This window comes from Micromys minutus (genome assembly GCF_963924665.1).
Source record: "Micromys minutus genome assembly, chromosome: 3".
NCBI classification, from domain to species: domain Eukaryota; kingdom Metazoa; phylum Chordata; class Mammalia; order Rodentia; family Muridae; genus Micromys; species Micromys minutus.
In genome coordinates, this window is record NC_137972.1 from 11,693,911 (window position 1) to 11,721,650 (window position 27,740).

The following is a 27,740-nucleotide window of genomic DNA, read 5'->3' on the forward strand; positions in this document are numbered from 1 at the left end:
GGCTCCAGGACTTCCTTCATTGCCAACTGCACTGAGGCACTTGCCCAAGCCTGATGAAGTGAGTCCTAGATCCCATGTGGTGGAAGCAGAGAACTGGGTTTTCTTACACTGCAAGTTGTCTGAACTCCACGAGAGCACCGTAGCCAGGCACCCCCACCAAAGGCACGAAAAATAAATAAACCAGTGCTCTGTGTAACCTAAAGCCTCACAGCAAAGCTTGGCGGCAGCAGCTTTATCCACTGAGCCTTCCTGTCAGCCCTGATTCTAAACAAACACACACACACACACACACACACACACACACACACACACACACACACCGGAGTGGGGTGTGTAACCACAGCACTCAGGGGGCTGACTCAGGCACCCGCCCCAATGCCCACTGTAGAGGACATGGAGAATTGTTAGCATAGGCTATGCAGTGTTTAAAGAGGCTTCCCAAAAAGGCAATGGCGTTCTTCTCTCTCTCCTCTTCCCTTTTCCTCTGTCAGGAAATGGCACAGGTTTTAGAAGTTAAGTGCCAAGGACCTAGGGACACAAAGAACAAGCTTTTTTCTAGTTTTATCACATCATCTGTGGACCATCAACAAGAGACTAAAGTGCAGCTCCCACGCTATCGGCTTAGTTCTTCTCAAGTTCAACAACCATTGTCTGTGTAAAGAGGGTTTGAACGTGAAACAAAACCAACACCTCCAGACTCACTTCACAAGGCTAGTGTTAGGACTAACCGTGCAACTGAGTACAACCTACGGTTATGAGTGTACCTGGGGAAGATCAACAAAATACCGCACTATTAAACTAGCTGTATACCAGAATAAAACGCAATCAATAGAATTTGGTTAATTCTGTGTAAAAAATGATGATGCGTTATAGCCAAGGTCCTAGAACAATATGACTCATGTGTGTGTGTGTGTGTGTGTGTTTGTGTGTGTGTGTGTGTTTGTGTGTATGTATGTGTGTATGTGTGTGTGCATGTGTGTGTGTTTGTGTGTGTGTTTGTATATGTGTGTATGTGTGTGTATGTATGTGTGGGGGTGCATGTGTGTATGTGTGTGTTTGTGTGTATGTGTGTGTACACGAGTCTGTGTTTGCGTGCACGTGCATGTGCAAACACACACACTCAGAAACATGGCGGTCAGAGCATGATGGCAGGTATCTTCCTTGACGTTCCTTATATATTGAGGGAGGGTCTCTCACTTGAACCAGAGTCCGTGGATCTCTAGGCTCACTGGCTGCCCACTCCAGGCTGCCTCTGCCTTCCCGTGCTGAGGTTAGAAGAGGCTACTGTGGCTGCCTGACATTTGTGTTGGTGTTTGGCATCCGAGCCCCGTCCTCCCATCCACCAGACGATCATGTTTATGGGCCTGAGAGGGATCACTTTAATCGATACTGATAAACTGAGCAAGCACTTCTAATGATAATTCTCCCCACTCTTTAAGGGAGAAAAATATTAAGACATCCCAGGAAATAGCACATAAACCTGCAAAGATAATTTTATAGAACAGGACCATGTGCTTTCTATTAATATGCATTAAAGAATAAAAAATGATATACCAAAATGAGAGGCTAGATCAGACATTGCAGCCAGAGGTGGTTTTCTTTTCTACTTTTTGATATTCTGCAAATTTGGTTCACATTTTCTGAAAGATACCTGTACATTTTTTGCATTCAAAACAGAATTGCGCTGGCAGGTGAGGACAGGCAAGGGTGGGCAAGACTTCAGTCAGGTTTTTCCCCCTAAAATAAGAACAGCTGTTTTCAGTTAATATTCTGCTTTGGGTTATGCTGAAAACAGTTGCTGACTGGCTTAACAAAACCTTGTATCTTTATAAGAGTCACCCTAATGTTAGATTAGTTGAAGACCTAGCTCTTCCAGTTCCTAGGAAAGCCAAGAGCTCTCTTAAAGGCAGAGATCTTAGCAGAATGAAAGAAAACCCAGAGCAATTAAGCCAATTGATGTAATTAACAACAGGGTAGACACATGAGCCTAATGGCAGAATTTCAGGAGCAACTCCCTGATTAAAAAGACTGGTCCAGCCAGCATGGCTGCGGCACACGCCTGCACTCCCAGATCTCAGGAAGCAGATGCAAAAGAACCACAACTTTAGGCCTCACAGGAAGTTCTCTGCCTATGTGCTGTGGGCTTTCAGGTCTTGTGGACTACCAAGGAAGAGCCTGCCTCGAAACAAGATGTTTAAAAACATATAAAAACAAACACATCTCTCCAGTCTTCTCGAGATGGAACAGGCAGGGCAGATACTTTGAACTCGGGCTTCAAAGCCAGACTCCAGGCAGTGGGCTGTCTTTCCATCCTACCTGATGGTGAAATCCACCCAATGGCTCTCTTGTTTGTTGGGTGGTTTTGAGACAGGGTCTCACATAGCCCAGGCTAACCTCAAACTAACTATGTAGCTCAAGCTACCCTTGAAGTTCTGGTCCTTCTTTTTCTACCTCCTAAGTACAGTATATATTTGATAATGGTTATGTTTCTTATTTATGTATTTACTGTATGATTGGCTTTATCATTATTTCAGGTTACTATACTGTAGTCAGCAACATGATATATCTCGTGTCTCTTTTCCTTTTTCCTTCCTCCCTTTCTTTTTTCTTTCTTCAGACAGGGCCTCACTACATAGCCCAGGTTGACCTCAAACTTGTAGAAATTCTCTTGCTTAAGACTCCCAAGTCATTTTGATTATACTTGATTTTTCCTCGTTGTATTGTCTTGTTTCTTGTGGGCATTGGGAGAGAAACAGACAGACAGAGACAGAGAGACAAACACAGAGACAGAGACACAGAAAAAGTGTATCTCTGTGTCTGCGTTTGTCTGTGTCTGCATGTGTCTGTATCGGGGTGTACGGAGAATACTATTCTGCACTAAAGGACATCTGTGATTTATGGGCTTTGTGCCCAGTGACCTGAACTTTGAAGGTCCCCGGCTCTAGGTTTGTGTGAGGACATCATACAGTAGCCACACAGTAAAATCGCCTACCACACTCCTCAGACTGTAGCTCTGTCAGACAACCCGTGATGGTAGGTGATCATAAAAGAGGGTGACAGCATGTTCCTGAGTTGGCAGACTGCTGATTGGTTGATCCGGCTCACAATCTGTCCATGCTGGCTTTCCCTGTGGCACGCCATCCTTCTCCTTATGCGTGTGTTTCTCTCTCTTGTTCAGGAAGTACTAAATGACACGATTTCCTACCCTGATGGCACGTTCATGGATTGGGAGTTTAAGATCTCTGTCCTAAATGACATTGCTAAGGTAAGAGACACATGCCACAGAAACATTCATGAAGATAAAAGTGTAACAAGCTCCTGGCCACCATCCATGCTGGTGTCCTCAGCATGACGGCAGCCATGGTACATGTGTCGTATGCAGGACTTGACGAGATGACGTGTGTAATTACACATTCTTATAGATTTGTTATAAATAAAGTACCATATGAAATAACTTCCAAATCTACTAGATTTTAGGGAGTGACTCAGTCCAGTCATTTCCTTCAAACACGTACGGCAGTCAGCACTGTTTTTGGATCAAAGCAGCAGAAAGCCAGAGACATGTATATGTTCATGGTCCAAGTAAGCAGAAAATGAAAACATGTCAACAGGGTTGACCAGATGGCTCAGTGCGTAAAGTGCTTGCTGCTCAAACATGAAGAACTTAATTTGAATCCCAAAACCTGGATCTGGTGGCACACATAATTCTGGAGCTGGGGCAGAAGAAACAGACAAACTCTCCAGGTTCACTGACCTAATCAGCTGGGCCTAACTGGAAAGCTCTGTTCCAGTGAAAGGCTCTGTCTCAAAACCCAAGGTAGGGGCTTCCCAGATGGCTTCATGGGTGAGATAATGCAAACCCACATGTCTTGTCACAAAGCCCTGTATGGTTCACAGCTACTTAGCCTCCGTTTGCACTCAACTTCCTCTTTCTCCTTGTGATCGAGCTATGCTTCACAAACATGGTTTTCACAGCACCTTTAACTTTTTAAATATTTATTTTATTTATATAAGCACACTGTCACTGTTTTCAGTCACAGCAGAAGAGGGCCTCGGACCCCATTACAGATGGTTGTGAGCCACCACGTGGTTGGTGGGAATTGAACTCAGGACCTCTGGAAGAGCAGCCAGTGCTCTTAACCGCTGAGCCACCTCTCCAGCCCTTTCACACCTTTAAAGCGAAATACTGCACTGAATTTAAAATTGAATAGGACAGCAACACATGCAGAGAAATGTATTCAAAGTGCCACTCCTGTCTTTCAAGTGGTCACTCAGCCAAAGCATGTGACATCACTTTGTTTTCCCACCGTCTGAAAAAAAATTACAGGGGATGTCCTATCTGCACTCCAGTAAGATTGAAGTCCACGGGCGTCTGAAATCTACCAACTGTGTGGTGGACAGCCGCATGGTGGTGAAGATCACCGATTTTGGGTGCAATTCCATCCTGCCTCCAAAAAAAGGTCTGTGCCTCTTGTACTTGAGTTTCTTTTCTTTTCTTTCTTTCTTTCTTTTTTTTTTTTTCTTTTTCTTTTTGTTGTTGTTGATGTTGTTGTTCTTGGTTGGTTGGGTTTTGTTGTTTTTTATTATTATCATTTCTGTCTCACATAGAAAGTTCAGGAAAAGAAAAGATGGGGAGATGGGCACGCTCTCTTTCTCTAGCACACCCTCTCTGTCAGCCAAAGAATGCTTTTTTCTTTTAGTAAATGTATTGTTCTATGTATGGGTATGCATCTGTGTGGTGTGTGCATGTACTGCCCACAGAGGCCAACAGAGGGCATCAGACCCCCGGACCTGGGGTTACAGATGATGTGAGCTGTAGACACTGGAACTAAAGTCAGGTGCTTTGTAAGAAAAGAAAATGCTCTTAACCGCTGAGCCATCTCTGACCCCTTAAGGGATGCTTTGTGAGTTAAACAGGTGTCTTCCCTGAACATTGTCCTCAGCTCTGTCTCTTGAGACAAATGAAAAAGCAGGAGGGACTTACAGACTTGTAGAAGCTAATTGAGCCTGTAGAACCATCTACTTGAACTCTGCAGGAGGTGGGAGTAACCCAGGGTGGAGTTTTGCACAAGAACATGGAGCGCCGAGCAGGAGACCCTGTTCCCGTACAGACACTACCATTCGCTGCTCTGTGGTGACAAGATACATAGACACACATAGACACATACACGCACTTGCATGTGCACATACAGTCTGTGAAATACAGCATCATTGTTCTTCAGGATTGTGGGAAGGGTCCAGAAGAGGAACGTGAAGTCACACGAGTGTGCGGAGGGCGGGCACGACTGCGTTTCCCCTTTAGTCTTTATTATAAGGAACAGCTAAGCCACCTCAGAAATCTAACACTCACGTTGTCCTAACGTAAAACCAAAAAGGAAGCTCTTGCTTCCAATTCTGTTTAACAATTCTTTGAGTTTTATTTCTCTCTCTCTCTCTCTCTCTCTCTCTCTCTCTCTCTCTCTCTCTCTCTGTGTGTGTGTGTGTGTGTGCGCGCGCGCGCGCGTGTGTGTTTCTACCTCTATTTCCCCAGCTCTGTGAAGTTTAACATGATATTGGGCTAAATACAGGACGTCCTTTTGTATTCTTTTCAGCATGTATATGTGTATGCAGTGTGCTTGCATGTGTGCATGGGGTGCAGTATTTACATGTGTGTGTGCACACGTGCGTGTGTGTGCTCGTTGGTGCAGAAGACTGAGGTTATGTCAGGAGCCTTTCTCAACCACACCTCACTTTATTCATTGAGGGTGTCTCACTACTAAATCCTGAGCTTGTCAATGCGGCCATCCTGACTAGCCAGCTTCCTCTGGGAAATCTGTCTCCACCTTCTTAGCACTGGAATGGCAGACAGACACCACGCCCACCCAGTGTTCCGATGGCTTCCCGGGTATCCAACCTCAGGTCCTCTCGTTTGTGCTTTCCTCACTGAACCATCCTCTCAAGCCCTAGTGAGTTCTTACAGAGGAGCTGCTGGGTGCCAAAGTGCTCTATAAAGGGACAAAGCTTTTTGGTCAGATGACATACATCCCATCCTTAACATAATTTTGCTGGATCTGCCGATCCCAGATGACTGTTGCCTGAACCTTCAGCACAGGTAAAACCGCCTCCCTCCAACTTAGCCCCGTTGATATCTTCCGCACAGACCTGTGGACCGCTCCCGAGCACCTGCGCCTAGCTACGGTCTCTCAGAAAGGAGACGTGTACAGCTTCGCCATCATCGCCCAGGAGATAATCCTCCGCAAGGAAACGTTCTACACGCTGGGCTGCCGAGATCAGAACGGTGAGTCGGACCTCCTCCAGCCTGGTACAGTGCCAGCCCATCTGCATTCAGGACTCACTGAGACCCAGATCTCTGGTCCACATCCATCCCATCAGGCCCTCTCTGAGCTGCGCAGTCTATGAGGATTGCAAAGGCTTGGTGTTAGAGAGCTCAGCCAGGTGCCATTATTACTGGTAGGTGCCCATATCAGTGTTAAAGGATCTTCCTTCACTTGCTGGCTCTGGTGGTCCATGCCACTGGAAAGTGGATGCAGGAGAATCGGGAGTTCAAGGCCATGCTCAGCTTCCTAACCACTTTAAAGCCAGCCTGGCCTGCATGATCCACTGCCTCAAAGAAGCAGACACCGTAACAGCCTTCCCTGCACTCCAATTCTCCTCTTGACCACAGAAGGCAAGGCGTGTGCTTGCTAACGGGGCTAGCACAGGCTAGCAAGGCAGCACGTGCACTTCATCCTTATTTAAAGCAGCGCTTAGTTTTTCCGTTGCTTCTCGTCACAGGAAAACACGTTGTTCCTTTCATCTGGTCTTCACTCTCTGGGTATTTACTATGCACTAACTCAAGACTGTCTTGGGTGTCAGCTTGGGGGATCTGGGAGTCAGGGTACGGAGAGGGACTGGGAAAGCCTGAGGAAGGCCCTGGTAGAATCTGGTGTTAGCTGCCAATCAGGTTGTAAGTGGGGGAAGACTCCTCCCACCTCATTCGCGTCTGGAGGCAGGCTCTCCCACTCCTGGACTGAAGGACCAAGGGGTGAACCAACTCATACAGTGCCGAACAGTCCTCACTGGGCGTCTTCTCATCATCTAATTGTTCTCGTCCAATCAGAGAAGATTTTCAGGGTGGAACATTCGTATGGGACGAAACCTTTCCGCCCAGATCTCTTCCTGGAAACCGCAGAGGAGAAGGAGCTGGAGGTGAGTGGCTCTTCCCGTCTTCCATCTTCACCGATCTGTCTGCAGTGAATCTTACCACACGCTCGGTGGCGAAACACCAGAACGTACCCACAGAGAGTTCTGGAAGCTCTGCGGGGCCTCCGGGTTCCTTGGAGGTAGTCCATTCCTCCTCCGAGAACTCCTAGTGACTTTTCTTGGTTTGTAGCCACCCGTTCTAAGCAATGCCTTGAGTCACATCCTCTTGACTGTCTCAATTGCTCCTGTCTCTTCTTCTGATTAGAGCAGGCATGAGCCCGTGTGGACCCACCCAGGTAACCCCGTACACTTGCCCTTGCTCAAGATTTTTTTAGTAATCATATCTGAAAAGGCCAAATACAGTCACCCCTTTTGTTTGATTGTGTGTGTGTATGTGTGTGTGTGTGTGTGTGTGTGTGTGTGTGTTTTCAGTTACCATAAATCACTGGGGTCCAAAAATTACTGAATAGAAAACTCTAGAATAAACAATTTATAAATTTCAAGTTGCTCAGCATCATAAAACTCTACATCTGACATGTCGGCTCTCTGTATCCTCCCCTCCCTCTCAGTGGGCACCTAGGCTCAGGGGTTGACGACTGGATGATGAGCTCACGTGACCCCCATGACTTAATAACGGCTCGCTCTCAAGTGCACTGCAGTGATGGGGAATTTCTGGTATATTACTGTAACTGTTTTTACTTTATCACTGGTTATTACTACACCTCCCTCTAATGGGAAGCATATGCCGGACTCTGTACTCTCATACTTGAAGCTCTCCCCTGGGAGCCTTGGGGTCATCTCTCCTAGGCAAGGAGGGACTGCTCTGTGGTGACAGTCATAGGACACAGGGACGAGGATGCCCCTGCATGTGACCAGATGATCTCACTCCTCCTTCAGCTCGGGCAGAGCTGCTGGGGGAAGGAAACATCACTGTCTACATTTCTGAGAGCGAGATATATGTAATGTGTGTGTTAGGCTTACGAACACTTCTACTGATTTAAGAAGAAATGTGAGCGGGCTATGGATATATACATCTTCCACCCCAGAGCTTAGAAGGTACAGAGGATTATCAGGTATGGAGGTCCAGCCTCGGCTACGTGAGACTTTGTCTCATTTACACAGACAAACCTGCACAGATAAGGAGATGAAGATAATCTTCTGACTCAACTGATTTCCTAGGACTAAAAGTGTGTTTTGTTTTAAAATTCTACTTTCAATTTACTAAGCTAGGTGTGGTGGCACATGCCTGTAATCCCTGCACTTGAGGGGTAGAAAGAGGCAAGACAGTCAGGAGTTCAAAGTCATCCTCAGCTACACAGAGAGTTAGAGACCAACCTGAGCTACAGGAGACCTTTTGCAAAAGAAAGAGAGAAAGAAAGGAAGGAAGAAAGGATGGAAGGAAGAAACGAAGGAAGGAAGAAAGAAGGAAAGAAAGGACAAAAGAAGGATAGAAGGAAAGAAGGGAAAAGGGGGAAAAGTGTGCTTTATTTTAGAAACTCAGAGGAAACATTTAAATAGTCAGGCATGGGGATCCATATATCCCGGTACTGAGGAGGCTGGGGCAGAAAGACTTTGAGTTTGAAGACAGTGGGGTTATATAGTGAGCCCCATTATAAAATTAAAGAAAGCAGAGAAGAGAGAAAAAGATGAAAGAAAGGAATGGGGGGTAGGATTGAGGGGAGGGCACAGGAGAAGGCGTGGGAGGGACATAAGGCTGCTAAGATAACTACTCCCTCCCAAGGCTGTTCCTGTCCCTTTCTCCGGTTCTTCTGAACTCCTCCCTCACCTCCTCCACGTCATCAGATCTTTTCCGTCATCCCCAGCAAGAATAGAAAGATTCCAGGATCCTCCAACCTCTAGAATCCTTGCCCGTTGGGGCCCCTTGCCATCAGATAGTGGGCATCTGCATATCTGCAACTTCCAGGGTGCCTTAAATCACCTCTGTGTTACTTATGGATCTATACAATAACGCCTGTGAAGATCTATTGTCATGTTGTACAATATTGTATGTGTTCGGTACAGACCTAGTTTTTCCCTGAACCTTTTCAACCTGTAGTTAAAGGGGTCTACACCATGGAAGAGTAGACAGGGCAGATGGTCTATACAGATGATGAAAGCCCTATTCACCAAAGCAATATCCACAATTCATCACTGTTGCTGATTGATTCTGCAACTGGAAACTAGGCAAAGACTGCATGCCCTAGTAACTGGTCCCAGTAGAAAGCAAGCCTGAAACCCATCTCTCAACAGAGCCCCTTTGCTCCTCAGAGGTGTGGCTCATTCTGAGGCAGGGGCATCACCCAGAGGCTAGATAAACAGACAGAGGCAGCGTGGCTTTAGCTCTCTCCCAGGAACCATTCGGATAAAATCCAAGGAGAGGAATCCTGTACTGAACCATTCATCACCCTGTTTCCAACCACAGAGCAAACTTTATTTAAATAAATGGCGGCAGCTTCCCTTTGGGGGTCAAGTCACAAATATGGTGGCAGATAAAGTAACAGGTCCTTCTACCTCCTCTTCCTCTCCCCTTCCTTTCCTCCATTACAACCGTGCACCCCTGTCACGTGGGAAACTTGAAACGTAGGTACAATTGCCTTTTGCCCATGAAAAATTCAGAACACACATATGTGTTCACAAATCAGTTCATGCTTTGGGGTGGGGCCTGTGTGGTCCTGGGGGGGAATGACTCCCAGCTGCAGCTGAGATTAACAAAGCATCGAGCTTTCTTATGTAGACCGCTTGCTCTGTTTCCATTAAGGCACATTAATTTTATTAGTTTTTGTTTATTACAGTGTGTGTGTGTGAGAGAGAGAGAGAGAGAGAGAGAGAGAGAGAGAGAGACAGAGAGAGACAGAGACCCCTTAACTTGCGAAGGCATCTCATCAACCTGAAACTCATTACTTCTTACCCCCCCACACACACACACATAAACACGACATGTTCCTGTAGAGCCTTTATTCTCTCCCATAAACCCAGCCTCGTTCAAACCTTTACCACATTTTAAGGAACTGCACTCCAAAGGCTGACTGGGTGTGGTATTGTAGGCGGCGGAGTCTACAACGTGAAAGGGAGAGAGCTGGAAGCCGGTTCTCACGCTCAAACTGGCAGATCCTTGTGAAATAGCCCCGCCTTGATCACGCCCATCTAGGAGGACGGAATGAAGACCTATCCTGGAGTTTAGCATTCTCCCCCACCCTCACCTTGAGTTTAGCCCCACCCACTTCCTCTTTGCAAGTCTATCTACTAATCCCCGCCCACTTCCTCTCTGCAGGTCTACTAATCCCCGCCCACTTCATCTTTGCAGGTCTACCTACTGGTCAAAAACTGTTGGGAGGAGGATCCAGAAAAGAGGCCAGATTTCAAGAAAATCGAGAGCACACTAGCCAAAATATTTGGGTATTGCTGACATTTGTACTTTTCCTCCTAATTTTGGATTTTTTAACGACGGTTGGATAGTTATATTTAGTGCTACCAAGGACTGAAAATGTTTGTGCCAATAAAATTCTCAGGCTATAACCAACACCTGTCACATAAAATTCAAACGATTCAGAGATAAAAAGACCACTTCTCTGGGATATGCTCTCTTATAAAGTTAAACACTCAAGGATAAAATCCATTATAATATATCATACTTTATCATTAAAATATAGTTTCCAGGGCTGGAGAGATGGCTCAGTGGTTAAGAGCACTGTCTGCTCATCCAGAGGTCCTGAGTTCAAATCCCAGTAACCACATGATGGCTCACAACCATCTGTAATGGGATCTGATGCCCTCTTCTGGTGTGTCTGAGGACAGCTACAGTGTACTCATATACATAAAATAATAAATAAATCTTTAAAAAGATAGTTTCCAGAGGCAAGGAAGATGGTTCAGCAGTTAAGACACATACTGCTCTTGCAGAGGCCCCAAGTTTGGTTCCTATAGCATACATCAGGAGAGTCATAACTACCTGTGAGTCCAGCTCCAAGGGACAGGATGCTTCCGGCTTCTCTGGGCAGCAGCTGCATTCAGGAGAAAAGTCCCTGCAGTGCGCACATGTACACACACACACACACACACACACACACACACGTTTACAAGTCTAACCTGGGCCCTGGGATTCTATAATGCCCTGGGTAATTGTTTTTTATATTTAAATGATTATATGTGTGTATATATATACTTTTTTGCATAAATGTCTGTACCATGTACATACAATGACCAGAAAAGGCATCTGACCCTGGGATTGAAGTTACAGACAGTTGTGAGCTGCCATGTGGCTGCTGGGAATCGAACCCAGGTCCTCTGGAAGAGCAGCCAGTGCTCTTAGCCACTGAGCAATCTCTCCAGGTCCAGATGGGTAGTTCTTAACATTAGAGAGTTCTTAATATTTTTAAGATCTAGTTTTTATTTATAATTATTTGTGTATTTTATAAAAATTAAAATTTTATTTCAAATTATTTTAATTATAATAAATACTATTTAATTATTTGTTTTTTAATTAATTAAATTATTATTTAATTATTAATTAATTATTTAAACATGTGTGCAGGCACCCAGGTACCCTAGACCTGAACTGGGATTGCAGGTGGCTGAGTCACCTGACATAGGTCCTAGGAGATGAACTAAGGTCCTCTGGTAAAGCAGAGCAGGCTCTTATGAACCATCTGTCCAGCCCCCAAGGTCACCAAGCTTTTAAAGATCTCCAAAATCACCAGCTATGGCCCTAGACACTTTAGATTTCTTTTCTGAACCAGAACAGCATTCAAGGTTCAAAATGGGTATTACACCCCATTATTCAGTGATACCAAATTCTAGATGTCATGTTCTTTTAGATGGGGAAAGGGACAGTGGCAGAGAACTGGGAAACTGAGCACCAAGGAAAGCATGATACTGGCTTGCTGGGGACAGGGCAAATCACACAGACAGACACACACACACACACACACACACACACACACACACACCACCTCACAGGCTACTAACTACTAACTTCCTCATTCATGAAACTGGAGTGAGCTGGATGGTTTCTATCCTTCCTTCTATTTCCGACTTTCTAAAGGCGTCTTTAGGTCCTGAGATTCAGAAACCTGCTGAGGTGAAAAGCCAAGGCAGAGATGAGAGCTGGAGTTGAGGAGGTTCATGGGCAGAAGTGTGTACTGTTGGAACAGAGCAGGAAATAATCACAGGTTCAATTCTTGCCTTTTCACTCCTTCCCTGGCTGTCACCAAGGTGAGACGGGACTGTGCAGTATCAATGACAGGGACCCTCTTGGAGATCACGGACTCCTGATCTTTACTCTTGACTCTGGTGGGTCTCAAACATGGCTGCACATTTGAGATTCCCCAAGCAGCCGTAAGAAACACAGACACCTTAATTCTTCCCTAGAGTATCTGCTGTAGCTGGTCTGAGGTGTAACTCAGCACTGGGAGTTTTAATAGTTCCCTAGGTGGTGAAGACTCACAGTTAAGATGGGCACTTTTAATTGAATCCATTCATTTGTAAAAAAAAATAAAAATAAAAATAAAATAACCTACCATCTCTCCTGTGCTTGCCCCTGATCCCATTCTGCCTAACTAACCTTTACTGGTGGGGTCAAATAGGAATCCCTTGGGGGCTTGTTATAAAAAAACTTCGTCTCTTGGAACTATTTAGATGGCTTACTATATCAACAAGACAACAAGACTAGCCTACTGAGGTCATACCTAAAGCAACAAAATTGTCCTCACACCCCTCCAAACCTATATCCTCCACAGAGAGAGAAAAATAGAGACATAAACACAAAAACACAGAGACACAAAGAGAGAGAGACAAAACCACATAAAAACAGAGACACACACAACCACACAGAGACACAACCAGTCTCTCACATACACAGAGATACACACACACACACACACACACACACACACACAGAGAGAGAGAGAGAGAGAGAGAGAGAGAGAGAGAGAGAGAGAGAGAGAGAGAGAGAGTCTCATACAAAGCCAGCCATCTTCTGAGGTCAGAAATGGGAACTTGTCCATGATACAATGATGTAATCATGATGACGGAATAGTTGTGGTAACTTAGAGCTTTTCTTTCATATCTTTGCATGCTATAAGCATTATCTTTAATACCCACAACACGGTGAGACCCCTCATGTCTCTTACCTGTGATACGTAAAAATCCTTTGTCTGTTACCGCCTGCAGCCTTTTTCATGACCAAAAAAATGAATCTTACATGGACACCTTGATCCGACGTCTACAGCTGTATTCTCGGAACCTGGAACATCTGGTGGAGGAAAGGACTCAGCTGTACAAGGCTGAGAGGGACAGAGCTGATCACCTTAACTTTATGCTGCTGCCAAGGTAAGGCAAGTCTCCTGCAAATATGGCTTCCTACGATTCCACAGTTGGGCACCTTACTCCCCGCTGAAACCTTCAGCATGTCTGCCTCTCACCGTTGCTGGTTTTGTTCTGGATTTGGTTTGGGTTTTTGTTTGTTTGGAACAATATAGGATGGTTTCCTTTTATAGACCCTCAGGGTTAAAGATCCTTGTGCCATGCTGGGCCTCCCAATTTCACTCTGAATTCCTACAGCAAAGAAATTATTGTGAGACTTATGGGCCCAGCAGAGGGCTGTGAGTTCTAATACCTCATTAACCCTCCATACAGCCTTCAGGCTAGTTGCTGTCTGTCTGTCTTCAGACTCAGAATGGAAACCCAAGTCCACCTGTGCTGTGTGAACTGTGAGGCTTTTGAGTACTAGGTGTTGGTGTCTTTGATTTTCCTCTTGACGTCGCAAGCAAAGTCCAAGTCATAAGAACTAGAAGCTGTCTGTGGGAGAGGAGGTGGGCGCGCTCACCAGGGGCTTTGCCACCAGGTCGTCTATGAATGAACTTCATGAAACATAGTCAGGACCGAAGAGAAAGGACATTGATACTGAAATCTTCTTAGAGATTAATGTTTTCTGAACACATTTGAATAAGTTCCCAAGGAATGTTAAGCTAAACAAGGGATCACCGTGTGATGGTTTGGCACATGCCTTTGTGTAAACAAGAAGCAATGGTCTTTTCCCGTTAAGAGGTGGCAAGCTGTTAACTGAGAGTAAGGATAGGTTAAGGAGCCTAGCTCTGGTAAAATCATGGAAACGGAGCTCAGTGCGACCTGACTTCAAAGCTTGTCCCCACTGACTACTATTGATAAACCGTCTTGGACAGGAGACATAAATGATCCAGCCTATCTCCCATCTTCCTTCAGTATCCTGGGTAGCAGATAAGAAACCAACACTTGCCTATGATGTTCATGCTGGGGTGTACACAGTAAGTGTGGCTTCTCCAGTACTAATGGGCAAAGAGGTAGGGGGCACACACATGCCCCATTCAGTCCCTAGGCCTAGGTAAAGTCTAGTTGGGACCATGAGCCTTCCAGCTCCCACACACAAACTGGGAGAACATTCTGGAAATACACCAGAACCACCCGCCTCTACGTCACAGAGGGCGTGTGTGGCCTGCGCCACATAAACTCACTATGTCATGCCGCACAGTAAGGCCTTGTTGACAAACATAATGCCATGGTTGTCCGTGGTTTCAGTTGTCCCGGGGTTTCACCATCAGAGGTTTTAGCCAACAGTGTCACTACAGCTTGGTTCAACATGCCACTTTGACCACTAGATGGCAGCTCTTAAGATTTATTCTGTATGTGTCTCTCTGTGTGTTTCTGTGTGTGTGTGTGTGTGTGTATGTGCGTGTGTGTCTGTGTGTATGTATGTATGTCTGTAAATGATCACACATGTCTGTATACATTCCAATGTGGTTGCCCTGGCAGGCCAGTGGAGACCATCAGATCTGCAGAATTAGAGCTATTTGTGGTTATGAGCTACCTGATATGGGATCTAGGAATTTTCCTATTTCGGGTCCTATGGAAGGGCAGCAAGCACTCTTAATGACTGAACCATCTCTCCTGCTTCAATGGCAAATAATCTTACTCGGTGGTTGAAGCCAAACTTTACTATATAACTCTGAAAAAACATATTTTATCTTTATAAAAACTCCATGTTTGTACAATAACATTAGGTAGACGCTGTCCAGAAGAACCAGAAAGCAGCATTTATAGCAGCGCCGAAGAATGTATGTCGGAGCCGCCATTGTTTTAGCATTTACTGAACAGTGCCCAGGACGTCAGGAAAACATAAGTGGGTTTTCCTCTTGTGAGAAAACCAAGATATAAGTATTCAAAGTTTGTGACAGCAGCAACCCTCTACCCAAGCTCGCCACCAGAAGCTAGCTTTTTTATTTCTTGCCTATATAACCACTAATTTTTCTAAGGAGTACACAGTTTTCAAGTTTCCTTGCCTTCTTCAATATTAACAGGAAAGGCAGAGACTAGCAGAAAGCCCAGTGTAATCATTGTTTTTGCAACCCCCATAACACCCTTCATGTTACACACAGTGGGTCATTTATACACAGCATAGTATCACTACACTAACAAGCCACATCACGAGTTACGTTGCAAAGGTCCTACAGTGGGTTGCTGCACTTGGAAAGACTTTCCTCTAAGCACTGGAGGGTCTCAGTGTGTCCCAGACCCCTGTGGCTGACAGGCCATGGGCTTTCTTGATGATCCCCAGAGACTCTGTAGCTGTTAATGTCACCTCTAAAACCTCCCCAACTCCCTGAACATGGCTGGTCTTGCAGATGGCTTATGGTGCACAGGACAGGAAAGCATTGCTCAGTTCTGGTAACAGCTCTGTCCTCAGCAGGCTATGGGATCACAGAAACCTCCCACTTCCTTTTCAGCCCTTTGTTTTCTTAACTACATAAAAATGTACGGACTGGAGATATGACTCGGTGGTTAGGAGCATCTGCTGCTCTTGCAAAGGACCTGTGTTCTAAGCACCCACGTGGTGGCTCACCACCATCTACAGCTCCAGTCTCAAGGGCTCCCTCCTCTGGCCTCTGCAGGTACCAGGCACACTTGCAGTATATACACACATTTGAGCAAACACTTGTACAAAATAAAGATGAGGGCTTTGTTCTCGTAGACTGCTGTCGCACCTCCGTGTCTAGGTTCTGATACAAAAGCTTCCATGTTTCTGCTCAGGCTCCCTTCAAAATGACCCCAAGAACAGCAGAGAGTCCCCAACCCCACTCAGCCTCCAGAACCCTACCTCTGTGGGGAAGCCAGCTTGTCCCTAAAGGAAACCCCAGTCTGCTCAGGTGGACCTGCTCTGAGAAGTTGGCCCTTCCATCCCTTCAGCGAGGTTTTCTAAGCAGTTTCTCTTTGTCATCCTTTGCTATAGCTGCAACTTACTTATGGAGTGGTTGACTTTGCTCCTTAAAGGGCCAGGATCTGGTTCAAAATATCAGTTCAGTTCTTATTGAAGTACATTAACATCAATGGTGAATGCATCATTCCTGTGGCGTGATATTAAATAATGCCATGAAGTGTGTGAGAGGGGCAGAGCCGTTGGCTGTGTGGGAAAGACAGCACACATAGCCTCAGGATCAACCTCTGACATTAGTGACACACCTAACATTGAGTGTCTGAATATGGTGCCATGCTTCTTTGAAATGGATTATCAATGGAGAGATTATCAATGAATGCGTATAGGCATTATAGGTAATTGGATTGTGAGTTTATAAATATTAATAATCTAAGGTTGAAGTGCTTATATTCATCCAAGTTCAGACACACACATATGTGGACAATGGAGTCACACACAATATATGAAATCTGTTGGTTTTGCTTCCTGGACACTCATTGGAATTCATTGGAAATCTCACATTCTTCAATCCTGTTGACAGTTGCTACAATCTAAACTGCAAGGCGAGAAAGCTACGGAGGTTAAAGGTCATTTTCCCCCTCCCTCGTCTAGGCTGGTGGTCAAGTCCCTGAAGGAGAAAGGCGTTGTGGAGCCAGAGCTGTACGAAGAAGTCACCGTCTACTTCAGTGACATTGTTGGTTTCACAACCATCTGCAAGTACAGCACACCCATGGAGGTGGTGGACATGCTCAATGATCTCTACAAGAGTTTCGACCAGATCGTGGATCACCACGATGTCTACAAGGTACCTGCTTCAACCCTCAAGGCCCGAGGCCACCAGAGCCTGACACAGTTGCCCCGTTAGAACTCCTGTCCTCCCCATTCAGCCAATCACAAGAGGCTGCTTAAGAAGGCCTCTTATTCTAGTCATGGGGGCTCAGAGCTGCCTGTAACTCCAGTCCCGAGAGATCTGCCTTCCTCTTCTGGTTTCCACGGGCACCTGCATTTATGTGCACAAGCCCACACGTAGGCACATACAAAGTGCACATAAAATAAATGAACAGACAAATAAATAAACCTTTAACACTCACTGAAGTGGTGGTTGAATCCAACCAGAGACGGAAGAGAAGAAGTTTTGAAGGTCAAATGTCAAAATTATCTTAAGAAGTAGCCGGGGAGGGACCAATTACAACACAGATAAATTTAGAATGACAAATAAAGAGGAAATGGCAGTGTTTCAAATCCCCTACAAAGTTCAGCGACTATAAATGAAGCGTAGACTATGGAGTTACGTCAAACACTGTACGAGACTATAAAAATGCTTTATTCTTGAAGGAACCTACAATTACTCTTGGCAAAATACTCTGTTGAAAACGATCATCATTAAAGTTTATTCTGGTAATTTGGTGTATTACTAAAATTATATAGGATCAGTCAGATTATTTAATTATTTTGCTTTAATTTTTATTGTTAAATTTATGGGCATGCGTACACCTCCTTGTCTGCACCACTTGCATGCAGGTCTCCACAGGGACACCTGATCCCCTGAAACTGAAGTCACAAATGGGTGTGAGTCACCGAGTAAATGTGAGAGTGCAGCCTGGACTTCTGCAAGGGCAGGAGGTGTCCTCAATCACCAAGCCATATCCCCAGCCCCATAAACAGATGACTTGAACAATTACAGAATTGTCTACGATGTGTAGACACTTCATCTTCACAACCTAACTATAAAATTCTCCTTTATGGATAAAATCTCTCATGGTAGTTTGTCACCCAGTTAACTAGACTACAAAGAGAAGGAAGGAAAAGAAAAGGAGAAGCGGGGGAAACTGGAGAAATTTCCACAGGATGAGCCCTGGGTGAGGTGATCAGGACCGTGCTCATACTGAGCTCCCAATCTTTACCTGTCTGAGCATTCAGTGAAGGGTTCTGTTCAATCCTGTCTCCCGTGGGGCAGGGCCACTGAAGAGAACATGTTTCCATAGGTAGAAACCATCGGTGATGCCTACGTGGTAGCCAGTGGTCTGCCTATGAGAAATGGCAACCGGCATGCAGTAGACATTTCCAAGATGGCCTTGGACATCCTCAGCTTCATAGGGACCTTTGAGCTGGAGCATCTCCCTGGCCTCCCCGTGTGGATTCGCATTGGAGTTCATTCTGGTAAGGGGTTGGACATCCTGGGGGTGGGCACTCAAGGCAGAACACACAAGGGCATAGTTTTTTATGTAAAATGTATTCTTAGCCTTCGTGCCAGTTGTGGAATTCATTATTCATCCTGACACATTTAGACCCAGTCCCTCAATTACGCCTGAAATACGCTGTGGATAGCATGTTCCTTCCAGGATGGATAAACACTGACCACAAGACGTTCTAGCCTGCCCTCAAACCATCACATCTACTGCCTCACAGTTACCTTCCCAGACGCAGTCTCAACTCCTGTTCATGTCCCATCAAAATGTCAAAATGCTGGGGTTGGGGTTGGAGAGATGCCTTAATGGTTAAGGCAGTGTAGTACACCTGTAGGGGACCTGAGTTTAGACCCAGTACCCATGATGGGCAGCTCACAACACCTGTAACTCCAGCTCCAGGACATAATGATGCTCCTCTGGTCTCCTCCAGCATCTACGCTCATGTGCACCTACCCACAGACAGATGGACACATGCGTGTAATGAAACACACAATCTTTTTTTTTTTAAGAAGAAGAATAAACACTATCTAAAAATATCCAGAGGAGAGAGCACGGGTCAAATGTCTCTAATGCTTGTACACACTCCACTGCAGAAAGCACATGGGTTACTTAGAAGTCCTTGGAAGTTTAACAGTCCTGTTGAAAGCAATGTCAGGAGCACCACAAATGTGAGGCCATCTGAAAGAATGGGGGGGGGGTGCAGGGGAGAGAGAGGAGAGAGAGAGACAGAGAGAGAGAGAAAGATAGATAGATAGATAGAGAGAGAGAGAGAGAGAGAGAGAGAGAGAGAGAGAGAGAGGAGGGGAGGAGGGGAGAGGAAAAAGAGGGAGGAGGAGAGGGGAGAGGAGAGAGAGGAAAGAGAGGTGAAAAGAGGGGCGGAGGGAAAAGACAGAAAGCATCTGATTGGTTAAGGCTCTATGTCAGATGAGGGTCTGAGGATTCTCCTATGAAGCAACAGCAGAAACTCTGATCAAGATGATTCCAGTTTATGCTTGAAGAACAAATGTCCAGAATACCCACCCATGGTGCTACAGTGGACACTCTGGTCTTGGCCCACCAATACCAGAAATAGCACCATAGATTAGCACAAGCAAGCGTGGGCAACTGTGTTCCTTCAAGCAATCCAGAGTTTAGGATTGTGTACTTTGATACAGCTGACAAGCTGTGGAGTCACCTAAGCCCTTCTGCAGAGCCCTTGATTTTCAAACATTGCCATTTTGCGCCTTCTTGTTCAATAAAAATATCAGTGTTCCTTGCTACAAGAAAAACCCAGAGCCTCAAGTCATTCATTAAAGGAATCGCATATGTGTGCAGCCAAGTCCCTGTGCCTTCAAGTATGAGAAAAGCTGGCCTGTCTCAGCTTCATTCTTCAGTGTGCAATGATGCCTCCTCTTCTTTCCTCCCAGGCCCCTGTGCAGCTGGTGTTGTGGGGATCAAGATGCCTCGCTATTGCCTGTTTGGAGATACAGTTAACACGGCCTCTAGGATGGAATCCACCGGCCTGCGTAAGAAGGGGCGTTGCTGTTTTCCCTAGGGAACAGAGATTCTCTCTTCCAGCAGATGCACTTGTAGAATTCCCTGCACAGTGCTGAGACACTGTCAGAGAGAGACGAAAGGACTGGCCCCTCACATGGGCTAGACTTGAGCCTGTGTTAGCACACTGCGTTTAATTTTGTTGTGTCTACCGCTGATTGTTTTAGTCTTTTTCCTCCAGTGTTAGTCTGTTTCTGTATTTTGGGCTCACATGCAATGAAATCAGGCATGTTCTAGATGAACTTAACATATATCTATGTAAACTGAGTTATCCAATGGGAAAGATATGGACCTGGCTCAGATTCAGCTTTCCTGTTCACTTGGGTTTTCTAGAAGCTGATTTTAGGAGAGAAAGTATCTAAAAAGGAATTTGTTAGTGGACAAGGTTTCAGGATTTTCTTCAGACTGAATTAGTCTTTGACATTTTGCAAAGGCATGTACCCAGCAAAATTGAGACACTGTGTACTGCATGCAATAGATGATCAATTAATTGGTGATAGTGATTATTATAATATACATTAACATAATTTAATATTAATTAATTAATAATAATATTTAATATATACTAATATATATTAAATTTGAAGAAAAGAAATGATAGATGAAGTTTAAAAAGCTGACAAGACACAGGACCCAAGGCAAGATTTTGGTTGTTAGACTGACATGATCTAAGAATTAGGTGCCACAAAGTGTCATGGAAAGAATAAGCGTGACTCAAGCAGATGTAGATTAAAATAAAAACTGTGCTCACATCATCTGTATACATTGGGGGACATCACTCTATCTTTCAAGACCTCGGAAAATGAATACATAAGCCAAGGATGAAATAGCAGCCTTGTTGGGAGGGTTTCTGGACAGGATTGGGCCAGTGCGGTGTCAAGCACGTGACAGTCCTCTGACCCTTGGCAGATGTCCTCTGTTGGCCCAAATCTTCACCTTGGCCATAGCACCTTAGCTATTTACTGGATCTTTATACTGGAGCCCCCTCAGCCAAAGCCTCACCCCAGACTCAGCCTGAGAAGCTCTATCCAAAACCAGGTCCAAAGGTTCCCACTCTGAGCTGGAATGTGACTCAGTGGACAAAACTTAGAGCATGCCAACATTCAGGACCCTAAAACAACAGTGCCAGACCGGTCTTCCTCCACGGGCAGTATTTTCTCATCCACCGACACTGGTTTTAAAGATCCATTCACTAAAACAGCTATATGCATTTCTCCACGATGGACCATAGTTCCTTAGGGTGTTGTTGGTGTCAGAGAGAAACGGGTCCATATCCTATTTCAACGTGGGGAGATTTTCATTGGTCTGCTTTGTGTTTCCAGCCTTGAGGATTCACATGAGCAGCTCCACCATAGCCATCCTGAAGAGAACGGATTGCCAATTTCTGTATGAAGTGAGGGGAGAAACATACTTAAAGGTAGGGATGCTACAGACATGTGTGGGCGTGCACTCAGACATGAAACCCTCCACCAAGAGAGTCAGAAAAGATGAAGCTGAAGAATCCTTTGCTGCCCCACCTGCAGTGACCTCCACCATTCCTAGAGAAACAACCTCTGCCCCTGTGAACTCGGAACTGCCCCTGTGAACTCAGAACTGCCCCTGTGAACTCAACCTCTGCCCCTGTGAACTCAACCTCTGCCCCTGTGAACTCAACCTCTGCCCCTGTGAACTCAACCTCTGCCCCTGTGAATTCAACCTCTGCCCCTTGTTCCCACAGCCCTTTCGCTGTCCCCTGCTGAGTCCAGCAGGCTTCAAAGCATTGTTACCAGGCCAGAGAGGTGTCTCAAAAGTTAAAAACACTGGCTGCTCTTGCAGAGGACCCAGGGTCAGTTCCCAGCACTTACATGCTGGGTCACAACCACCTGTAACTCCAGTCCTTAGGAATCTGACAGCCTGTCTTGGTCTCCATGGGCACTGCATACATACAGGCAAAACACTCATATTAATAAAGTAAAATAAATACATCTAAAAATAATTTTAAAAATAAAACAACACCAGGGACAACAGAACACAGCTACCACTTCCTCCACATACATTAATTCAGTCTGTCCACATGCATGCATCCTCTGTCCACATGCATGCATCCTCTGTCCACATGCATGCATCCTCTGTCCACATGCATGCATCCTCTGTCCACATGCATGCATCCTCTGTCCACATGCATGCACCACCTGTCCCCTCCACATACATGCCCCATCTGTCCCCAGTTCCTCCTCCAGACGCAAGAGCTCAAACTGGTCAGGATTCACTGAAATCCAAACACCTCTCTGCTCACTTTTGAATATAGCTTTCCCCACAGTTGCTTTTGTCATTCTGAAGCTCTGGACAAGCGGGTTCCAAGATGTGGCCTCACACTCCACCCCCCGAGTACTTGTTAAACTGCAGGTGTCTAGACACCCTGCCTGGCCTCCTGAGACTCTAAGGGAACAAGCTGGCACCTGTACCTTGGGCGAGCATTCTGATGTTGTGACACATAGATGTTTGAACATCATGGCTATAGGTTTTCCATGCTGTGTCCTGCTTTTTTGCTCTTGTGTGTGTGTGTGTGTGTGTGTGTGTGTGTGTGTGTGTGTGTGTTTGATACACGTGCACATATGAGCGCACACTTGCAGGCCCGTGCACTTGCAGTGTAGAGACCTGAAGTTAATATGAGGATTCTCCCTTATTCTCCGAAGGAGAGTCTCTCATTCAAATCTGGACCTGGAGTTGACTGGGAGGGCTAGCCTGGATAGCCAGCCTGGCCGGGGCCTTTCCTGCCTCTGCCTTCTGAGGCTGGAGTTACAGGAGGGTGGACACCCACCCAGACTCTGGTCCTGCCAATGTGATAAGCACTTTAACTTCTGAGCCATCTCCCCCATGTGCCTCTCACGCTCAAAGCAGCTGCCCCGTGAAGCCACCACTGGTCCCTAGTCATCTTTCAGGTATATTTAAAACTTGTCACAATTTCTGCACAGTTGGTCTAAAGCCAGCAACTGACCGTCTGTGTATTCATCTCTAGGAGCCATACATTCTACGACATGTACGTGGTAGCTGCAGCTTGGGGAATGTCTCCTTTTAAGCAAAATCGTGTAGTTACGCTCAGTTTTTTGAGTCCACAAACATGTTTACTAAACCAAGATCATGCCCCTAAAGTGCAGCTTGTACTCTTGTAAAAATATAGATACTCATTTAATCTATATGCGCCTGATCTCCCCAGGTGAGACCTTAGCAAAAGGAAAATCTCTTGTAAGTTTCCATTCATTGAAAAATCCCTCCCACCATGAGTCAAACAAATGTCACTCCCGGGGGCTTATGCCACCTGAGTTTATGATTACACGTCAGTATAATGAAGTGCTGGCAACAATTTTGTCTCAAAACTTTGCTGTGAAAGGTTAAAAAAACACACACAGGGCTGGAGTGATTTGGTCTTTACTGCCAAGTCTGAGCACCTGCGTATGATCCCACTTGGGACAAGACAACCAACTTCTGATAGTTGCCCTCTGGCTGGTGCATGTGTGTTGTCTTAATCACACACACACACACTCACACACACACTAACTAATTAAAACAAAGAAAACACATGCAATAGAAACCAGTTGTATTTGTTGCCAGAACTGTGAGTGGATTTCTTCCTTTTTTAAAATGTACTCATTCATTTGTGTGTGTTTGTGTGTGTTGAGTATGTTCCTGTGTGTATGTATGGGTTGAGTGTGTGTGTGTGTGCGCGCGCGCGCGAGCACATGCATGTGCGCACGTGAACGCCTTTGCGGAGTCTGTTATCTATCTGTGTCCAGGGATGAAACTCAGGCTGTCAGACTTCTGTGGCTCTAACCCCCGAGCTGCCATGCCCCCCTCATCATTCTGAGGCAGGGTCTCCCACTAAGTGCAGCTCTCTGGTTTGGACTGGCTTGTCAGTGAGCTCTGGAGACCCTCCTGCCCCTGATTTCCAGCATGGGGGTTTCAGACATACGCTGCTGCACCCAACTTTGTCCTGGGGTGCTGGTGATCCGACTCCCACAGCAAGCATTTTCCAAAAGAGCTGCCTCCTCAGGGTTAAACCTCTTCTTCATAAGGAAGGGCTCTTAAAATGTTGCTAATCTGAAATATCTGAGAAGGAAAGCAAGCTTTATTTTGAAAACAGCCCGTCTGGATGAGCGTGGTGGCTCATGCCTGAAATCCTGGTACTCAGCCTCTGAGCCAAGAGAACTTCTGTGAGTTTATGGCTACCGGGGTTACAGGATGAGCTCCAGCCCTGCCTGCGTCATAGTGGGGGACCTTGTCTCAAATTAATTAATTGATTAACTAATTAAAAAAACAGAAGGGAAGGTAGAAAAAGAAAAGTTTTTTTGTTTTTTTTTTTGTTTTGTTTTATTTATTTTTTTTTTGTTTATTTGTTTTTTAAAGCCAGCCTGGTAGGAAACTTGTAAACATTTTTCTAAATTTAGCAGATATGTGAGTTTGAATAAAGGCACCGCTGGCAGTGTGGGGGTTGGGTGCCTCTTGGAACAGTTCATTGTTGGGGCAGCGGGGAGAACAGCGCTCACAGCCTTCATGGGATCTTGTCTTCTGTCTCTCTAGGGAAGAGGGACAGAGACCACATACTGGCTGACTGGGATGAAGGACCAAGAGTACAACCTGCCAACCCCACCGACAGTGTAAGCCTCTGGGTGGCAGGGAGGGAGAGGGGCCGGAAGATCTCGGTCTTGCTGGCCTTATGCTACTTAGAGGTTCTCAGCTTAACAAGCGCCCGGGAGCGGCAATGAGGTGTGGGGTGAGCTGAGAACGGAACACGAGAAAGTCTAGAATGTTCCTTTCTCCCGCTGCTGAGCTGGAGTGTGTGTGTCTGAGTGTCCGGGTGTCTGTGTCGTCCTAAGACTCAGCGACACAGCGAGTGTCCAGCCTGTGCCGTTCTGGAGCAGTGACGCTGCTCAGAGGTCAGACGCATGTTCTTAGTGAAGTCACCTTAGGGCTCATGTCCCATTGTCCCAGTGAGGCTGCCCCTGGGAAAGAGGAAGGGAAAGATGCTCTAGAACTGGAGATTTTGTTCTTATTCATTGATTTGGGCTTTATTTTGTTTTACTGGCTCCTTTTCCTCCTGCTCTCCGAGGGGTGATTTTCTTAATTGACCCAATTATGTAGTTGCAAGATAATAGACTGATAGGTAAAATAGAGTACATATATATGTAAATGTGTACATGCATACATACCTGCACACATGTGTGCATGGAATGATACAGACAAAGCCCAGACTGGCCTCCACCTCTCGATCTCCCTGTCTTGGTCAGTCTCCCAAATACTAGCTTTATAAAGCTATAAACCAGCATCTTCACCCAGTTATATTTTAAACAGCTTATATCCACTAAAATGTACTTGATTTGCTGGGTGTGGGGGTACATACCTTTGATCCCAGCACCCAGGCAAGTACATCTCATGTTTGAGCTTGAGGCCAGCCCAAGCTGCATAGACACTGTCTCAAAAAAACAGGTAGGGGGAGGGGCTGGAGAGCTCTCATCAGTGATGAGAGGACCTGAACTCAGTGAGCATCACTGCACTGATTCTGTAACTCTAGTCCCAAGGGATATGACGCCCTCCTCTGGACTCTGTGGTTACTGCATGTACACCACAAACACACACACACACACACACACACACACCACCTCCATCCACACGGCTCAGCAGTTAAGAGTGCCTGCTGCTCCTCCAAAGTATCTGAATTTGCTTCCCAGCACCCACATCAGGTTACGATTACCTGCAATCCCAGCTGCAAGGGATCTGATATTTTCTTTGTGATTTCCACAGGCACCCACCCACATGTTCTATACATGCATATATACACAGAAATACACAGAAATACAAACAACTAAAATACCACTTCCGCCCGTCTTCCTAGACAGCCCGGACAGTCACCTTGCACTTACTGAGAACCTGGTTAAAAGCTGCTCACGCAGCACGAGAAAGCCGGGGCTGTTCTCCTGGCTTGCTCAGGAGAACAAAGAGCATCTTTGGAGCTCACTTTGTGCCTGCTTTATTCTTACAAGGACAGAGCATGGAGCTGGAGAGGTGGCTCTGAGGTTAAGAGCACTAGCTGCTCTTTTATAAGACTTGAGTCCAACGGACCCAGGTTTGAATCCCAGGATGCACATGGCAGCTTACGACCATCTGTAACTCCCATTCCAGAAGATCTGACCCTCTTCTAGCCACCTGAACACCAGGCACACATTGGTGCAACACACACATGCAGCCAAAGCACCCATACACAATTAACAAACAAACAAACAACAACAAGAATAGAAGATGCTGAAAACAAAGATGCTCTCAGCGCTGCTGTTCTTGCTCCTGCCTCCTGTCTGCTGAGGAGAGGACACCAGCCTTGCCCAAAACTGTGGTTCTAGGTCTTTTTATGGTGCTAGGTCTTAACTTGGAGTCTGAATTCTCCCTGCCGTAGGAGGAAGATCCCATACCCACCCAGCAGGTTTCGGTCCTGAAGGTGGCTCAGGTTATCCAGCTTCATTAGCAAGCCTGCTGGCCTCAGTCCTGTGGCTGTTGCTGGAGAAGAAACTCTGTCTGCAGACAGAAGGCAAACTATCAGAGTTGCTGAGTCAACCTGGGAAGCCAGGCCTCAAACTAGGACTGTCCAAATCTGTCCTAAACTTTGGAAACCTCCTACCATCCTGAGCCTCCTCCAAACAATGTTCGCACGCACAGCCGTGTTCGCATGCACAGCCGTGTTCGCACGCACAGCCGTGTTCACATGCACAGCCGTGTTCACATGCATACTTGGGGAACTGGTTTCTTTTCAGAGCTGTATGGTAGAGTCCTGACCTCCTCTTGCTTGGTCTCAGTGTCTCTTCTACTGTGTTTCCCAGTTCTGGTGATGTGTTTCACTTTGAAAGAGAGAGGTCCGTCTCCTGTGTGCAATGAATTTTGCTTATTGTACAACGGACACACGGCAAGGGAAGAGAGTTCTTTGGACACACCAAGGGCAATGGTGGTTTTGAACTCCTTGCATTTCCTGTGTGTAGCACAGAATAGGCATCCGCTGGGTAGTGGGGGAATTAACCCTGTGGGGCTAAGATGCGTTCCTTGTGGATTGCTGACTGGTTCTGTTGTCCTCTCCCACACACTTTCCAGGGAGAACCAACAGCGCCTGCAAGCTGAGTTCTCAGACATGATCGTCAGCGCCTTACAGAAAAGACAGGCCTCGGGTGTGAAGAGCCGGAGGCCCACGCGGGTGGCCAGCTACAAGAAAGGCTTTTTGGAGTACATGCAGCTGAACAACTCAGACCACGACAGCACCTTCTTTTAGACCAAGTGAGGTCTAAGAACTGACAGTAGCAGCCTCCGACATCGTGAATCTGCATTTTCCAGAGACCTCGACCACACAGACAAGTGCTTAGTCTCAGTGCCCTGCCTGGAACATAGAACCGTTCCCTCAGGTCTGGTTTTGGTTTGGTTTGGTTCGGTTTTTACTGAGACAGAGTCTCATGTATCCAAACCTGGCCTCAAACTCACTGTGCAGTAGCAGATGACCTTGGACTTCTAAGACCGCCCATGTGTGTTCCTGGCAGTGAAGTAACACTGAACCCCAGAGCCCCACAGTTCTCCACGGAGCATCAACCTGAAGGGAGGAGGGA

General features: G+C 46.0%; 1 protein-coding gene across 2 annotated transcripts in view; it reads left to right on the forward strand.

Annotated features, from left to right (window-relative positions):
• Positions 1–27,412, forward strand: part of GUCY2C (guanylate cyclase 2C) — a gene marked incomplete at both ends in the record, with an annotated part of 66,790 nt that extends 39,378 nt beyond the window's left edge. For both annotated transcript variants that reach the window (XM_080913664.1, XM_080913665.1), the window contains 12 exons: positions 3,179–3,265; positions 4,328–4,460; positions 6,140–6,277; positions 7,100–7,188; positions 10,487–10,578; positions 13,351–13,509; positions 17,018–17,210; positions 18,391–18,565; positions 20,001–20,099; positions 21,450–21,544; positions 24,685–24,761; positions 27,238–27,412. In XM_080913664.1, coding sequence (XP_080769790.1) covers positions 3,179–3,265; positions 4,328–4,460; positions 6,140–6,277; positions 7,100–7,188; positions 10,487–10,578; positions 13,351–13,509; positions 17,018–17,210; positions 18,391–18,565; positions 20,001–20,099; positions 21,450–21,544; positions 24,685–24,761; positions 27,238–27,412 — 1,512 coding nt within the window. The remainder of the gene's footprint in view (positions 1–3,178; positions 3,266–4,327; positions 4,461–6,139; positions 6,278–7,099; positions 7,189–10,486; positions 10,579–13,350; positions 13,510–17,017; positions 17,211–18,390; positions 18,566–20,000; positions 20,100–21,449; positions 21,545–24,684; positions 24,762–27,237) is intronic.
• Between the last annotated feature and the right edge of the window lie 328 nt (positions 27,413–27,740).